General features: G+C 40.5%; 1 protein-coding gene across 5 annotated transcripts in view; it reads right to left on the bottom strand.

The window, feature by feature from the left end:
- TRIM44 (tripartite motif containing 44) overlaps positions 1-18,468 on the bottom strand; it is a 113,369-nt gene extending 94,901 nt beyond the window's left edge. For all 5 annotated transcript variants that reach the window (XM_059931389.1, XM_059931388.1, XM_059931392.1 and 2 more), the window contains exon 1: positions 17,567-18,468. In XM_059931389.1, the coding sequence (XP_059787372.1) occupies positions 17,567-18,238 (672 nt within the window). In that variant the 5' untranslated portion in view covers positions 18,239-18,468. The remainder of the gene's footprint in view (positions 1-17,566) is intronic.
- Positions 18,469-18,739: the final 271 nt, after the last annotated feature.

Genomic DNA, 18,739 nt, shown 5'->3' with positions numbered 1-18,739 from the left:
TAAGACTCCATCATATAGATAAAAACAGACTAAAGCCTAAATCCTTTTTTCCCCCTCTAACCTCCTTTCTCTCCCAAGTCTACACGGTAAAAGTCTGATGTAACCTAAGACCGATATCTGCTTTAGATGTGCTCTCCAAACACAGCTTAGCTGACATTCCCATACTAACTGTGGTTCTAAATTTTAATAATTTGTATTTTTAGTTTTACTTTTAAAATGATGACAACTTTCCAAATTTCTTCACCAATCTAAATCTTTCATCTCTGGTCTCACAGCAGACAGGTGGGAAAAGGAATCTGGAGGTCACACACCAGGGGAGTGCAGGAGACCCAAAGTACCTAAAAAAGGGTTAAATTGCCAGACACAATCCTGCTTTTATGAGATGATCAGACAATAAAGACTGTCTGGTGATATCATTCCTCTAACCTGCTTCTCATTGGCTGCAACAAGCAGGTCACTTGTCCCTGGAAAACTCTCTTCCCCCACATCCCAGCTGCCAGCACCCATTTTAAGCTCTTCAGCAAGAGCCTTTGATATATTATGACTTTCCCCCTGGCTCTAGAGAACAGAAAGGAATGCACCAAACTGTGTCTTAAAACATTCAGAAGAGAAACAGGACAATGAAGGAATCCCTAAGAAGCAGACAGCCTGTTTGCAGGCAGATGTGCCTTGTGTGGAGAGATAAGGGAACCCTTAGCCTTCTTTCATAAAAACAGTGTGTCAGCAGAATCCTTCCTCCTTTTTACAAAGCATTTGCAGCTCTGCCTACCCAGGGGAGTGACAGATGAGAGGCACAGAGACTCTTCCTTCAGGAAATTCACCCATACTACCTCCCCACCCCTCTCTGAGAATATTCTCAGAGATAACTGGGGTCTGTATTGAGCCAGCCTCTAAACGGGTGGTGAAAAAACCTTCCCCAATGGCTTTTTTAACCCCTCCCCCCCAAATAAGCAGTTGGTCAGAAGGGAGAGTGTCCTCTGGGCAGACCCTCCTCTGACAGCGGCAGGGCTGGGTAAGAGTACAAATGGACAACCCTGGCCCCAAAGCCACTTCCTTTCTTTTCTCACACCCCAGTCCCTTCCTGCACCTCAAGGAGCCTGTACACAGATGTTCAAGCTAATACACCCAAGCTCTGGGCACATCTCTCTCAAACAGTCGCCTTGGCCACACCTGGGACCTCCAAATGAGCATATCAGGGGCGGGGTCTAATGGTTTGGTCCATCTTTGGGAGGATGGGCTCAGAAAGAGCCTCTGCAGGCCCTGGATGCAGGGTCAGGACATTTCATCAGGAAATTCTTGGGTCCTGGATACTTGGAGAGTGGTCTAGAAGGGGGCAAGGCCAGAGGAAAGACCCTCAAAAGCATAGGGCAGGGGCACAGGGTTGTCTAGGTCTAAGGTGGTATTTGAGTATGAGTGACCCCAAACCATCGGGTAGTATCATGTTTTAGTTAATTATTTGTTTGCAGGGGCAGTCATCAGTCAAAAGGTAACTGGAATAGATCATACTTTCAGACTTCCCTACTGTGGTGGAATGGAAGAGTTGCCTCTGAAACCTGTGTTCTAATTGAGAAGTTAGAAGAATTCTAACCTTGTAGACATCTGGTTCCATAAATGGCCAGATTATACTATGTCAGTCCTTGGGGCAAGCACTGTGAGTGGTGAAGAAGTGAGATTCGCCTGATACTGCTCTTCCTCACCTCCACTCCACACAATGCATTCCAAGAACACAGGAGTTCAATGTGAGCATATCTTGTTTATGTACCTCTCTCCTCCCCCAAGAAGAGTGTAGATTAAAACAAGACAAGTGCTATGTTGTGTAACACCCCTCAAAATTTGATCCATCTATGGAGATGGCGGATGCTTCATAAAAGCCAACTCCTAGGGATGAATCATAATAAAGCCAAAGAAAGGACAAAATGCCTACATTTGAAGGTATTCTTTATTCTCCAAAGCACTTTCATATGCTCTTTCACTGGTATTTTACAATAAACCTAAAAAGTAGTGCATTCTCACTTCACAGCTGAGAAAAATGGCTGGTGAAAATCAAACGAGAAACCCCCAAATCACAGAGCCCATACACTGTTTAACTAGCATTACACAGTAACACAATAACTAAAAGGTAGGGTATTCACACTGTACAATAGAGAAAAATGGTTCTGTGGAAGTCAAATGATGTCCCCCAAATCACAGAGCTAGTCAGTAGCAAAACCAGGATCAAAAAGATCTAAATGAAAAAGATTTATAACATATACAAGAGAAGAGACTGGTATCAAGAATAATGTGAAAATACATAAGGGATTCCTATAAATAAGAAAAAGCCAAATAAGCACAAAAGAAATCCCAACAAAGGATATGAACATAACAGAAATGTGAAATGGCTAATACACATATGAAAAGATGTAAAAGATGCTCTAACTTACTTGTAATTATCATATCATTTCTTATCCATCACATTGAAAAAAAAGTTTTGATTTGATAACACCGAGTGACGAGAGACTTTGGGCAGGTCGGGGATTTTCATATGTTGCTGATATAATATAATAAAGCTACTTTGAAATCACATGCCTAGCAAGTCCATTTTTCACTTTCTCCCCTTGAGAAGCACTAACATGGGTCAGGGAGGTATGAAGAAAAACATTTATTGCAGCACTGCTTGTAATACTAAGAAACTGGAAACATCCTAAACATCCATCAATAGTGGGTGGCCAAATAAACTACGGAATTAACAAATGGGATCTGATATAGCAAATAAAAAGAATGAGACACAATGTCGAATTTTTAAAAAGTTGCAAAACAATGCATACTATATCATTTATTAAAAAAACATAAAACTATTCATTTTTATGGGTGATACGTATGTATGTAAAAGACTAGAAAGCAATGACTGAGGGACTAGTAGTGGGAATAGTAGTAGGAAGAGTCTTAGACTTACTTAAATTTATTCCTATTATCTAATTAAAATTTAATATACAAAAAGGGAGGGAGGGAGGAAGAGAGGACAGATCTAGGGCTCCTGCTTCAAGTGTCTCTCTCCATGAGTTTGCCTAAGTATAAATACTGGGGCACTGTTCCCTTTGCATGCAAACATGAACCAAAGGTATAAGAAAGGGTTCTCTACCTAGTATTCATGCATCGATTTCTGGGAGTTTGAAATCCCCAAAACTGTACACAAAATTTGGAATATACATGCCCTTTTCTATGAAAAGGGACTTGAGCATTTCTCAAAGCCCCCCAAAAGTTTAACTTTCCTAGTGTAAAGGGCACTGCATAAAGAGAAAGGAGACTCAGGCTCCATTCCTACTAACTGCTATATGAGCTTGGAAAAGTCATTTTACATCTCTGAGTTTGTTTCTCAACCTGTAAATGAGGAAAATGGGCCAAATCAGAACCTACAGATTTGCAGGCTGCAGCCTACACAACTTTTGTTTTGTTTTTAGAGTGTTGTCCCACACAGCATACTAGGAATTTTAAATTCATTGTCAACATTTAAAAACCAGGAGATACGACATAATAAAGATTTCCAGCTTCTTCTAAAAAGCTGAAAGGTATGACTGTACTGGGCTCCCTCTCCCACACAGCAGCAACTGGCTGAAGCTGAGTAGCAACTACCCGCTTTAGGCAAGGCAAGCTCCCTCCAGTTTGCCATAGTTACCCTGGCTGGCTTCTCTCATTTACATTACCCTTCTGGTCCCTGTAGACATTTGAAGTTGCTACCCCTGGAAGAACTCCCTCTGAAAGTTTTCTGTCTCTAAGGGTCCTTGTATTTGAACACCAAGAAAGTTGGCATGTCTTTCTTCAAAGGGGTTCAGAATACCTCATAAACACATGTCCATCCATTCACTCCAAAACACAGAAATAATACAGCTCATTCTAATGCAAACGTTCTTTGAAAATGGGCAAGAGGCAGAAACAAAGGTAGAATATGGTAGGTAAAAGGGACATCAGAATAAGAAGTATTTCTTGACAACCAGTCTCTGTACTTTCATGGGAGTCAGCCTAGTCTAATGCCAATAACCAGCTGGCATTAGAAAAGATGCCAGAAAAGAAAAGAAAAAGTCATGTGTCAGTAGAAATGTAAGTGTAAATCACTTAATATCCTAAACTGGTTCCTAAATATTGAATTCCATATTACAAAGAATCAGAAGATGCTGAGTTCAGAAAGAATACTGGCTGCCTATTTTGGTTTTTTCCTATCCCACTAGCCTTGTGTTGGTACCATGCTTAAAAAAAAAAAAAAAATCAATCCAACTTTCTATCATTTTCACAAAAAGGTTTTGTTTGGGAGAAACAGTGGAAAAGGATTGGGAGATAGAATATATAAGAAGTCCTCCTAAGGAATCCAATCAGAAAGCAAAGCCCTGACAAAAGGAAATGAAACTGAATTTTAGTACGCCATGAAATTTTAGTTTCACCATGCCATGTCCAAAAATTCTTTACCATCTTCTTCACATGACTTGATTTTCCAACTCCAAATCCACTCCTATGTTAGGCAACCACCTTTATATAGCTGCTCAGATCCAAAATAATTTTTGGGTCTGAGCAAACCTATCACCAAGTCTTTTCAGACCTAACTCTAAAACACAGGCCAAGTCCAACTACTCTTCACCATCTCCACTACTCCCTGTTTGGTCCTAATCCAAGGAGCGACACCACTCCCACTCGCCTACCCTACACTCCATTCTCCACACAGGCACCAGAGGGAAATTTTAAGAACGTGAATCAGATCACTCATTCTCCTGCTTAAACAGTCTATGGCTACGCAGAAGGAAATCCAAAATCTTTACCATGGTCTACTTGGCAGTCTGACCTCGTCTACTACCCTCTACCTGGAACCCTGACTCATTATCCTCCAGCCATCTTTGTTATCCTCAGTAAGCTTGTTCCATCTCAGAACTTCTACACTGGCTTATTTCCTCCATTCAGATCACTATGCCGCCAGATCTTCCCACCACTGGCTCTAACTATACCCAGTCCTTGTCAGATCCTTAAACAGCCTCTCTCTCATTGCCCATTCCAGTCACTCTCTTTCTCCTTCCCCTAGTTTGTTATTCATGGCATTTATCATTATTTAGAATGTTATTTACTGTTTATCTTGCTTCTGTCTGTTTTGCTCTTACAACAAAAGCTCCATGAGATCAGGTACTTAGAATTGTTCACTGTTAAATTCCCTACAGCCCCAAATACTCCACCTGACTGAATGAATAGATCAAAGGAAAAAAACACCATGACACTAATTTCAAACAATATAGAAAAATATCTTAACGAAACTGTACCTCAAAGAATTGCGGTAAAAATTAAATGACATAATATGTAGGAAGTTTATAGCACAGAACCTGGTACATACTAAGTTCTCAATAAATTTTAGTTATCATTGTTGTTATTGTTGTTATTAAGTGATTAACAGTCTATATTGAGTGACTGACTACTAAGTATCAAGTACTGAGCTAGAGAAGTGCTGAATGGAAAAAAATGAACAAAACAATCTGATACTAATCAAAATACTCTGGAAAATATCTAGGAAGAAAAATCCAGATGGAAGGGAAAGAACAGTTTTAATAGTCTGACTATTCAGAAAGTATTTATCTACTAAATACCTTCATAGAGATAATAAACATCAGGAGATTGTGTCAGTACAACTTAGAAAGGTTAAATGTAAGTGGGAATAATTAAGAGTAGAGGCTAAATGGGATGGTGGAATGAAAATGTACTTTGGGGTTAGACCTGGATTCAAATCCTTATCCTTTCACTTACAAACTAGGTGAACTTCCACAAAGCTCAACCTCTTTGAGTATCAGTTATCTCATCTGTAAAATGAGAATCAGAATAACACAGGTTATTGTGGGAGTTATATTGAGATCAACTGAAATAATGAGGTGAAAAGCACCTGACCTAAAGCCACTTAATTAATAATTATTATTCTTCTAATCTCGGGAAAGAGCGTCAAAATTCAACAGCAGGGACTTCCCTGGTGGCGCAGTGGTTAAGAATCCGCCTGCCAATGCAGGGGACATGGGTTTGAGCCCTGGTCCGGGAAGATCCCACATGCCACGGAGCAACTAAGCCCGTGCACCACAACTACTGAGCCTGCGATCTAGAGCCCACGAGCCACAACTACTGAAGCCCGCACACCTAGAGCCCGTGCTCTGAAACAAGAGAAGCCACCGCAATGAGAAGCCACAAATAAAGCCCACGCACAGCAACGAAGACCCAATGCAGCTAAAAATAAACAAATAAAATAAATTAAAAAAAAAATTCAACAGCAGATAAGTGTTTCTAGACTCTCTTAGTTTTATAACCTCAGGTAAAGGCCAGCATTTCCATTCTTCACACACATGAAGTCAGAGTCTTTCACTCAACACAGGTTATACCCTGCCAGGGTTCAGAGACCCAAAGAACAGAGTGGAGAACAGTAGGGGTGCCTCTAACCTCTTTCCCCCGCGACTGCCTACTGGAAAGGAAATGGAGGCTATTTTCTAACTAGAAAGTAAAGGGTGTACTGCCCCTGCCTCCTCTCCACTTCTATAAAAATTTCCTACAGTTCAGAATGTAAAACAGAATTTAAAGAGGACAACCAGCAAGACTTGTGAACCTAAAATTAGACATACCAGCTGTGTTTTGGTTAGCTAGTGCACATGGCACCAGCAGGACACTGAAATATACAGAAGCCTCTTCTCTGAAGACAAGTTTTTCACCAGCCTATCTACCCACCAGCATAGAGCAGGCAGAAGGAACAGAAGGAGAGGGGGCTGAACAGTGTTCACCGAAAGAAACTTGGTGTCTGAACTTCTACTTCTGCCAGACTACCTGGTCTGGAACTGAACGCAGAATAGAACCTTAGTTGGCTCTGTAAGGATAATAAGAGTAAGAGTCACTAATTGTTGAGGGATTATTATATTCCAGGCACTGTACTAAGCTCTTTACATGTATCATCTTGTTTGTTCTTCACTACAACCCAAAAAGGAGAAATAATTATTATGTCCATGTTACAGATGAGGAAACCAAGATTCAGAGAGACTGAGTGAATTCTCCAACATGACACAGGTAATAAGTAGCAGAGCCAGGATTCAAACCCATAGACTGCAAGGCCAATTAAGGCAAGACTGCTTGGTCTTTCATATTCATTCTCCCATTTTTCCTTAGTAAGAGACTCCAGCTTTAGCTGGACACACCATGGCCTGAAGAAAAGACTGTTTCCCATCCTGCCTTGCAACTAGATAAGGCCATGGGACTGAACTCTGGCCAATGAAACGTAAGCAGTAATGCATGCAACTTCTGGAGGGTTCTCTTAAAATAAAGGGGTGTTCCCATCTTCACTTTCCCGTGCCTGCTATCCTGGAACTCAGATGTACTGGCTGGACCTCCGGGAGTCATCTTGGTCCATGACAAGGACCATACCCTAAGGATGGCAGAGCAGAGGCAGAAAGAGCCTAGATGCCTAATAACTGCATGGTCCCTCTGTATCAGCTTTGGACTGCCTACATCCTTCTATACAAGAGAAAATAAAACATCCACCTTGTCTGAGCTGCTGTTATTTTGGATTTTTCCAAATTATTTCATTATTTCAGATGCAGTTGAACTTAATGTAAACACTGATATAGTAAATCACTATGCAACACTCTCTCTTTCAGTTCTTCATTGATGCCCTGTGACTATTTGAGATTATTATACTTCATATCATACATTTACCAAAATATTTCATGTACATCTACTCTCCAACAGGCACTGTGCTAGGTGCTGGGAACACAAAGATGTATAACATACACTCCTAACCGTAGAAGAAGAGTTTATGACCCACGCAAGACAGAGACATGGTGGGAAGAAATAATATTGATGTAGTATACTGTATTTAATGCTATAATAGTACAGGCTGTTGCTATGGGAACACAGAGGACAGCTGCCTAACACTCTAGTCATATCTACCTAGTAAAATCCTATCCATCTTTGAAGGCCCACCTCAAATACCACTTCCTCTAAGAAATCTTTCCTGATTCCATGCCTCCAGCTGAAAATAACTTCTCTTTTCTCTGAGTCCCCATGACATACTATTTGTACCTCTCTTCTAGTATTTATACGCAAATAAGCATGTGAAAAGACTATAAGCTTCCTGATGTCAGGCATCTTTATCAATATCCGTCATGCAGCACACCTGAAGTGCTCAAAAATTATTCACATAAATAAAATTAACTTAAAAACACCAGTTTTTGACAATAAAGCTAACTATATGTTATAGTTTGGATATAGTATAATGCTTTCTCTAATATCCTATTGAAGTTAAAAGCAGATTGCTCTGCTACCCGATCAAAAACTAGCTAAATACATTTGAAGTGAGTTTAATTTAAAATTAAATGTTCAACAAGAATAATTTAGCACACCACAATGTACATGTCATTGCCTATATGGTTACTTGCCATAAATTATAGACTGAGCACTTAGCATATCTGGAAGATTTTGCTTGGTTGGTTTCATTTTTTTTCTTTCTTGATTCATTTTTGACATCCGAAAAGGGCATCACTATTGATTTTTTTATCCCCCAATGTCATGTTGGCTTGATCCCTATCATAGTCACACACACACCCGCAAACAAGATTCTCATCTCTACCCCACATATCAGCACTGAAGTTTTTGTTTTACCCCTTCTTTGTCTGTACTCTGTCTTCTCTTCTGAGAGGTCCGTTAGTATCTGTGCTCCTTCCTGCCACACAACAAATTTAGTCCCTAGCTCTGGATACTAAAACCCACAACAGGAACAGGAGCATGAAACTGAGCTAGTTACCCCAGATCGAACTGTAACTTCAAGCAGAAGACACACTGAGCACTGACACCGACACATCTCTGGCTTCTCAGTTTGGGTCCGATGCAAGGGAAGAGAAAAGGTGGGTGTTATCAGTGGACAGCAGGGCAACCTCCATGTTGTGGGCTGTGGTCAAGAAAAGGTGGTGCCACAGGCACATAGTCCTTTATCCCCAGAGGGGCTTAAGAATAATACACCTACTGCATCAGCAACCTTACCCTGAAAAGCAGTCATCTAATAGTACAATATGCCTATTAACCTATTAATCTATTCTGATTGAAAGGTCGGGGAAGAGAAAAAAGAGGGCACTGGATTCTTGGGAGAGAGAGCAGGGAAAGTTTGGACCTTTTCTCTCAACAATCCTCTTGATAGTGTGTACCCTTAATTCTGTGGTCTTCCTCCTAAAAACAGTAACTCCAGTCTAACCATAACATGAACAGAAGACAAATCCCAATAGAAAGACATTCTATAAAATACCTGATCATCCCCAAAGATTTTGATTTAAGGCTGGGGTGAGGCCAATCACAGGTATTTTCTAAAGAATCTCCCTCCACAGGTGATTTCAAAATGTGGCAACAAGGTGAGAAACACACTGTTTACTTTGTTAACCTACTTCCTACCCTCTTTCATTCCAATATACTCCATAGTGACCTTTCTGCTGTCCCTCCAACACCCCAAGTTCACCTCTACCTTAGAGCCTTTGCATTCACCATTCTTTCCGCCTTAACCACTCTTCTCCCAGACTTTTTCTTAATTCTTAGATTATAAACTGTAATTTTAATAACGAAGATTGTGAGAAGAGTCCACGTCCCTAACAGAACACAATTAGATGACTCTTCCCCTCCACTTAACCCTGCAGAAGCCCTCTAGGCTCTCTTTAATGAAGTTCCATCACCATGAATGTTGAATCCCCTGAAAAACTGAGCTATTGTCAAAGAGATCCCCATAAGCTCATATTCCCTCCAGAGAGTAGTACTTTCACCTGTGTTAACAGCACATTACAATTGCTAGAACTACACTACTCCTCTCACTTCAAGAGCCATCTAATTCCTTTATGAAGAGTCCTATGAACCAAACCGATCATCTCTGCTATGAATCACTGGACTTTGTGCAAAAAGCACTGAGTGGTAACACAATAGGAGGTTTTCTCTAGATCTCTGCAAGATCTCATAATTCAGGTCTCTGCCTTAATGTCACATGCTCAGAGACGCCTTCCATGACTACCTGGTCAAAAAGTAACTCCCTCCTGCCCTCCTGCCACACCACTCACTCTTTCATTGCTATGACTTATTGTTTTCATAGTACACACTACCATCCAAAATTACTCTACCTTGTCTCTCTCCCCAGCTAAAGGGTAAACTCCATAAAAGCTAGGGCCCCATCTGTCCTCTTCACTGCATACATCCCAAACTTATTTCAGGTAAAGACAGTACATTTTGAAGAGCAGACTGAGATGGAGAATCCCAGAACGGCAGGCCTCATTTTAACTTTCCATCAACCATTTGTGGCAGCTTCAATCATTCCCTTTACCTTAGTCTTAGTTTTTGTCTTATTCTATACAAATAAATAAGACACAGACTGAACCACTGTGTACACAGCGCTTCATGGTTTTATTAGAAGGTACTCCAAATCCTTTCAGTCAGGAAGAATAAAGACATAAATAGGGACGTTACAGCAGACATTCAACCTTCTGCCTCCCTGCCGGAGCTGCTTCTTATGAGCTGAACACAGAGCCAGAGCCGCCGGCCATTACAAGACACAGCAGCGGCATATCCCCATCTCCAGCCCCTCCAGAGTCACAGCTGTCCCGAGCATATGCCTGTATCCTCCTGACCGCCCTGCCACTAGAGCCCCCTTGCTGGGGCGCCCCTGCAGTTGTTCCCACTGTCACTTAACCAAACATTCTTCTTTCCAAATACCCATCTTAAAGACACACTCAAGGGCAAAGGGAGTGGCTTCAAAACTTTTGGATCTGTACATAACAAAGCCATGTTAAGAACTCCATAGATGCTTATAAGTACTTGCAGAACTCTGCCAATCACTTCTCCCTTTGCCATATTATAAGACTCCACCTTTTCTTCAGGTGATCTTAGAGTGAACGAGACAAGTGTTTTTCAAACTACAGGACATGACCCATTAGGGTGCAATGAAATCAATTTATTGGGAGAATCCAGAAATTTTTTTGAACAGAATAGAATACAAACAGAACACATCATATGCAATAAGGTTAACAGTGCTCCGTTTGAGTTAAAGTGTGTGTGTGTGTGTGTGTGTGTGTGTGCGCACGTATGTAAACTAGACCACAATGTAAACTATATTTCCCCTACTGTAGGTTATGTTCAAAATAATTTTTTAAATTACTGGTCTAGAGTTCTGAATACATGTAATTGCACTTATATTGTTCAACAAAATGATTCATTAAATATAGCTATGAATGCAAATTCCCTTGACAACTTAAGAATTTTCATATGAAAATATTCATGAACCAGATCAGGCTCCTTTGTCAGACCCAATGACCCATTTTCAGAACCAGAAATTATGGTCACAATAAGAGAAACCTACATATCTGAGAAGAGAGTTTATGAACCAGATGTGAGGTCATAATATGGGCTGTGTAACTAACTATATTCCTAAGATAAAGCTGGAGCACAGGCTCAATTCAAATCTGGACCCACAGGATCCTTTGGAGACCAAATGCTCTGGAGCCAAACTGGAAATACAGCACAAGAGGAAAGGTAGGACTTTAAAAGTCACTTCAGTGATTAGGGTTAAACTTATCCCTTCAAGGTGTTCACCTTAGTCCTTGAGGCATTAGCCTTCACGTTGCCTCTGCTCGGATTCCCTCTTGCTGTACAGTTACCCTAGTTTTCTGTCCATTCTGGCCCACTCTGAAGTTTGCTTTACTCTAGCCCTCGCCAACAATTTGGCCTTCTACCGCCAATATTAGCCACTCACAGCCCAGTTTGGCACTGAGATATCAAAACATATGTTGTTCAAATCCCTCTCAACTCTAAACTTGTGCATTTAACTAGACTCCTCCTATTAATAATAATAAAAACAACAGCTAACATTTAAAGAGCACTTACAATGTGTTAAGCATTGTTAAAGTGCTATCACAAACTAAGTTATTTTATTCTCACAGAAACACTACTTGATTTCTTAACTTTATACCCATTTTAGAGATACAGAAACAAGGCCAAACTGTTAAATAACTTGTCCAAGGTCAAAAAGCAAGCGGCAGAGCTAGGATACTTCCTGTTCCTCTCTAATCCCACACTGTGTTTTATTTTTTCTTTATTAACAGTTATTACATGTTTATTTGAGCATTTGTTGTTCTCTATTTCCTTCCAACACAATGTATACTCCAGTAGAAGCAGGGACTTCTTCCATTTTGCTATATTCTCAATGCTTAGAAAGCACCTGCCCTTGGCCAATGCTCAATAAATACTTGGTGAATGAATGAATGAATGCAGTATAACAAAGATCCTCTTCTCTCACCATCATCATGCCAAGCCACTTTTAATATTCCAAGAGACCTACTTTCTTGTCAATAAGTAAATGTACACTGCCCTCAAAATATATGAAACCAGAGGTGAAATGAAACTAATTAAAGCTACAACCAAGCTCTAACCAAGTTCAAATTTTTATTGAATAAAAACGATCAGCCCTTCATCTTAGCTGCCTAACAGAGCAAATGGTATGCCCTTTCTGAGGGGGAAAAATATGACTCTAGTGTCTATAGTTCTTTTAAACACAACGTCTGGTATTGAATGAAAAATTATGAGATGAGAATAATCATGAAAATGTGGCATATAATCAAGAATCAGATCCCAAAAGATAAAGAGAAACGGATCTTTAAAAAAAATAACCAAACAGGCATTCTAAAGTTGAACAACACAATATCATAAGTTAAGAATTTAATGACTGACACTCACTAGAGTATTTGCAGCTAAAATGAATACATAAATAGGCAGATCTATGGAGTGATTTCCAAGACATACTGCTAAGTGAAAAAAGCAAAACATAAAAGAGAATTTATATTGCCCCAAAACCCACAATTCCAGTTTCACCATGAGAAAAACATCAGACTAATCCAAACTGAGAGAGAGTCTACCAAATACCTGACTGGCACTCCTCAAAACTATCATGATCATCGAAAACAAGAAAATGTAATATGGCCAGAGGACCCTGGTACAGAAATCATTAGAGGAAAAACGGGTGAACGTCTAATAAGGTCTATAGTTTAGTAATACTGTTCCAATGTTAACATAAGCAGAGTACAGGAAACAGCTCTATTGATCTGAGTACATTTACTGATCACAAGAAACTGGGATGTGCATTTGATTATAGGCAGCAAGTGAGGTAGGCGGGGGAAAGAAGATAAAAGAAAGCAAAGCCTACAGCACGCTCAGAGTGGGACATTTAAAGGAGACCCTTTCCATACAGACTTTTGACCCTCCTACCCCTGCCAAAGAGTAAAATCCTAGAGTAAAGACAAACTAAAGTTGCCGCTATCTCACCCTCCAAAGAGGAGTGTGGGGAGCTATGCCTTGGAGCCAAACAAAACGGGGCGGGTGGGGGGGGGGATGGGGTGCAGGACAGGATGAAAGAAATTCTTTAAGAGGCTGTAAATTGGGGCAGGCACCTCCTGAAAATCTGTTCCAAGAAATCTCTCATGCAATTAATTTAGTTTAAGGGGGTCCTAAACAAGCTGTACACTTAGGCCTTATCAGAAGCAAACTCAAATCCTCTTTCGAAGACTACAGCTTCAGGTCAAGGCTTGGGAAATCCCCACAAATAATTTTTTAAAGGCAATGAAAAGCTACTCAAACATAACAAGCACAAAAGGAAAGAAAGAAACCTAAAGAACACCACAAAAACAATAGCTAGCAGAGAAAGATCTAGAAAGTCTTCAAATACTGGAATTATCAGTGACATTATAAATCAACATGCTTACTGTTCTTAAAGGAATAAAGAGGATAGATACACCATGAAAAAAGATAACAAGAGGATATGATTCACAAATCTATACTAGTACATTTGAAAATTTAGACAAAATGTACAAACTTCTAGGAAAATGTAACTTATCAAAATTGACTTAAGGAAAAATACATAACCTGGACAGACCTATAACCAACAAATAAATTGAATCCACAGTCAATGAATTGGATACAAAACAAACATATCCAATGTTGGATACAAAACAACAAAATTAATTCTCTCTCTCTCTCTTTTCAGATCCAGATGGCTTCCATGGTCAGTTCTACCAATCACTCTAGGAAGAAATATTCCAATCTTATATAATACACTTCCAGAGCATTAAAAGAGAGAGAAAATACGTGAGAAGCAATACTTCCTGACTCATACTATGAAGCCAACATAACCTTGATAGCAAAATCTCATGAGGACGTTACAAGAAAGGAAATTTACAAGTTAATTTCTCCCATAAATATGAATGAAAAAATCCTACATAAATTATTAATAAACTAAATTCAAAAACATAAGGATACTTCATCACAACCAAGTTGAGTTTATCCCAGAAATGCCAGGTTGTTTTAATTGTAAAATATACTAATAATGAAGGGATGGAAATAAGACCATATATATATGTACACACTTGTATTTGCAAAAACAAACACTTGAACGATAAGCAAAAAACTAATAAAAGTGGTTATCAAAGGTGAAAAAGAGGCTTTTGAAACATGTGAACATAATACTGATTTTTAAATTTAGTTTAATAAGTATATCAATTAATGTAATTCATCACGTTAATAAAAGAGTAAAATCACACGAACATGCAACAGATGCAGAAAAAGCATTTGATAAAATTCAATATCCATTCAATATTAAGAAAAACTCTTAACAAACTGGGACTAGAAGGGAACTTTCTTAATCTAATGAAATATATCTGTGGGAAAAAAAAGCCACGAGCACACTTGTGAAATGTTATGAATTATCCCTCAATTAAGAACAAGGCACAAATATTCACTATCCCTTCTATTCAACATTATACTGGAGGTCCTATCCAAAGCATTAAGGCAAGAAAAAACAAACAAACAAACAAACAGGCATAAGGACTGAAAAGATACAAAAGCTTTCCCTCTTGCAAATAATATGATCATGTGTGTAGAATAAATTTACAGATTATTAGAATATGTAAGACAGTTTAATATGAAAATCAATATATGAAAGTTAATCATATTCCTATATACAATTAGAAAACAAAAATTAAAAACATTTTTTACAATACTATAAAACTGTAAGTATCCAGGAATAAATTTCACAATGATGTACAAGATCTTTCAGAAAAAAAAAAATTACAAAACTTTATTGTGAGGTAATACAAAAGACCTAAATAAATGGATCAGAAAACTTCATTTTGTAATGGTATTAATTCTCCATATATTGGTTTATAATTTCAATACAATACAAAAAAAAAAGTCCTGCAGGTTTGGTTTTTTTCTTAATACAGAACTTCATGGTATGATTCTAGGAAATGTAAAAGGCCAAGGCTGGCTGAGACACTCTTCTAGAAGAACAGAGTGGACAGACTTGCTCTACCAGATATTAAGACACGTTACAAACCTACAATAACTGAGAAAACATGTAGCTCATACTGGAATATACTAACAGATCAACGGTATAAAATACAAGAGCCAAGAAACACATCATACACATATGGACACTTGATATATGACCGGTGACACAGCAGATCAGTACAGAAAGGATAGGCTTTTCAATAAATGCTGCTAGAGCAACTGGCTATCTGTACAGGGTAAAAAATGAAACTGAGTCCCTAACTCCACCACCCAAAAATCAATACTAAGTGGAACGAGACACAAAAAGCACTAATAATAAAGAAAGTTATTGATAAATTCTACATTAAGATGAAGAACTTCTCCGTTCAAGGTACAATTTTTAAAAAAAGAAAAAGGAAAAACAGAGTAGAAGATATTTGTAACCCATATCAACCACAGTCAAAAATATAAATATAAAAACTCCTGTAAATCAATGAGAAAACGACAACCCAAATGAAACATGAGCAAAAGACCTGAATGAGTACTTCACAAAGAAGAAATACAAAAGATACTCAAAGTCATCAGCAACCAGGGGAATGCAAATTTAAACCACAAGAAGATACCATTACATATCCATATGACTGACAAAAACTAAAAATTCTGTAATAACAAGTGTTGGTGAAAATACTGAGCAAAAGGAACTCTCTTACACTTTTCACGGCAATGCAAATGGGTACAACCACTTTGGAAAATAGTTGGCAACATCTAATACTATTGAAGATATGCACAGTGTGTGACCCAACAATCACACTCTTAGGTTTATACTCCATTTAAATGTATGTAGATATGCAGCAGGAGACATGAACAAGAATGTTTATAGCAACATTGTTCATAATAACTAGAAGTTCCAGAATCTGGAAATCAACTGTTCACCCTTGACAGAATAGGTAACTTGTGGCATATTTATAAAATGGAATTCTATACAACAATGAATATGGACAAACCACAGCCACTCACTGGAAGAATCTCACAAACACAATGTTGAAAAAATAAAGCAAAACCCAAAAGAATGCATGATAACAATACAATATCAATCGTGTCAAGTTCAAATAAGTTTACAAATACATAAATATGTGGTAAAAGTATAAAGATAAGCAAGGATATTATCACCACAAAAGTCAGGAAAATGGTTACCTATGGAGAAGGGAGATGGTTATAACTAGAAAATTATAAAAAGGGCATGCGGCTTCAATATTGCTCCTAATATTCTATTTCTTAATCTGGGTGGATATTACATCAGTATTTGCTTTATAGTTATTTGTTAGACTGTGCGTATGCTTTTATACACTTTGAGTGTGCATTTTACAATAAAAAAGGGAAAATCTTAATATAGGGGATTTTCATTATCAAAATATTTGTTATCCCAGTGCCAGCAACTGCAAGGTTGCTTCAGGAAACAAAAGATGTCATAATGACAACAATAACTAATGAACTGATCACTCAAACTTTCCTGCCTGGTTAACTCCAGCTGTCTCTCTCACTGATTGTAAATATCCACAATACAAATAAAAAGCAAATCATTTGCAAATTCATTCATTCAACAAATATTTATTAACATTTGTAAGATTTCCATACACTGTTCTGGGAGACCAGCAAGGTTCAAGATAAAGGCCCTGCCCTCCTGCAAAAGATAGAGAACCAGGGAACATCCACTCCCATCCCAATTTTGCCTCCACCTTCTCATCCTCCTTTCCAAACAACTACCAAACATGAAGAACCTAAAAGGAACTCAGGGGCACACATGAAATTATCATCAAAACCACAACCTTAGGGAGTCTTTTCACCATAGAGGAACCACTGGCTTGGATTCATCTGGCTAAACCATGGCTTACCAATGCCTTATCAAGAGCCTTAACCAGTCTCAACAATGACGATGCTGTGAGAATAGGCTTAAGTGGAGTCAAAATCCCAAGGAATGCTTTACCTGGGATACAGAGACCAGAGGCTTATAATTTTCCAGAAATTGTCAACTAGATTTTGCGTGTACAGTTATTTTTCTAGGGTCAGAGTCCAGAACTTTCATCTTATTCTCAAAGAACTTCAATCAAAAAGAGTCAGTAATCACTGCTCCCAAAAAGTTGAACAGACCAGCTTTTTAGGGACATGGTGAAAGTTAATGTGGCCACAGGGAGGCCACCTGAGTTGAAACCCAGGTGTCCTGACCTCCTGGCCTATGTTCTGAACGACCAATACTTACTCTTAGTTCTTCGAAGGCTTCGTCTAGGGTGGAGAGCTGGTGGCCCTGGTGTGCCCCAATGACTGGGCACAGGACGCAGATGAGCTGCTTATCTTCCTGGCAATAGGTACTCAGATCGAGCCCATGGTCCGGACACTTCCTCTTGGCCACTCTCTCCGCTTCCATTTCTATTTCTGGGTCAAATTCGCTTTCTGCCTCAGTTTCTCCCTCCGCCTCCGATTCGCCTTCCTCCTGGTTGTCTTCCTCTGCTTCGCTCTCTTGCTCATCCTCCATTTCTTCCTCACTGTCTTCCTCACTGTCTTCATCACTCTCGTCCTCGCTCTCCTCCTCCGTCTGACTCTCTTCTTCGGACTCACAGTCTTCCTCGGACTCGCTCTCTTCCCCCGCCTCGCTTTCTAGGGCCTTCTCGTTCTCTACCTGGGCCTCGACTTCTTCCTCTCCCGCCCCATCCCCCCGGGCTCCCGGGGTCCAGGCCTGGGCGGCTCCGTGGACGTACTCGGCCAGGTGGTGCCGGGGGAACTTCTGCCCGTGCGCCTCCGCGTGGCGGCGGCAGTAGCAGAAGCCGCATTCCCGGCACACTTCCTCGGCTCCCGGAGCCTCGTCCGGCTCGCACTCATCACACGTGCCGTCGTGCGGCAGCTCCTCGAAGGCCGCGCCCCCTCCGGAGGCCATGTGGGAGCTGTGCCGCGGCCCGGGTCTCCGGGCTTCAGAGCTCGCCGCCTGGCCTCGGCGCGGCCTCCTCGCGTCCTCCTCTCCACCCGGGGCCCGTCCCGCAGACCGGCCGCGCCGTGTCCCGCAGCCTCGGCGCCGCTGCCGCCTGTTCCCAGCAGCCCGCGCCCAGCCGAGGAGCACAGGACCTCCCCGCCGGCTCGGCAGCCTGGCGGCCGCTGCGCTTCCTCCGACGTCCCGGGCACTTCCGGCGCAGCCGCCCAGCGCCCCCGTCGGCCCCTGCGCCGCGCCGCCCGCTCGGCCCCCCGCTGCCCCGGCGAGATCGCGGTGCCGCCGGCCCCCGCGCCGCCCCGGTTCCACTTTCCCTGTCCCCGTCAGGCGGCCTGCTTTCACTTCCTGAGTCATTTAAAGTGGCAATGGCCCTTTTCTGCGTTTCCCGCAGGGGTTCAGCATCCCTGGAAGGAGGGAGAGGATGGATGAGGTCTCCGATTCACTCCAGCTCAC

This window comes from Balaenoptera ricei, chromosome 8 (genome assembly GCF_028023285.1).
Source record: "Balaenoptera ricei isolate mBalRic1 chromosome 8, mBalRic1.hap2, whole genome shotgun sequence".
NCBI classification, from domain to species: domain Eukaryota; kingdom Metazoa; phylum Chordata; class Mammalia; order Artiodactyla; family Balaenopteridae; genus Balaenoptera; species Balaenoptera ricei.
Note: the sequence above shows the minus strand (reverse complement) of the source record. Positions and strands in the feature narration are given on the sequence as shown.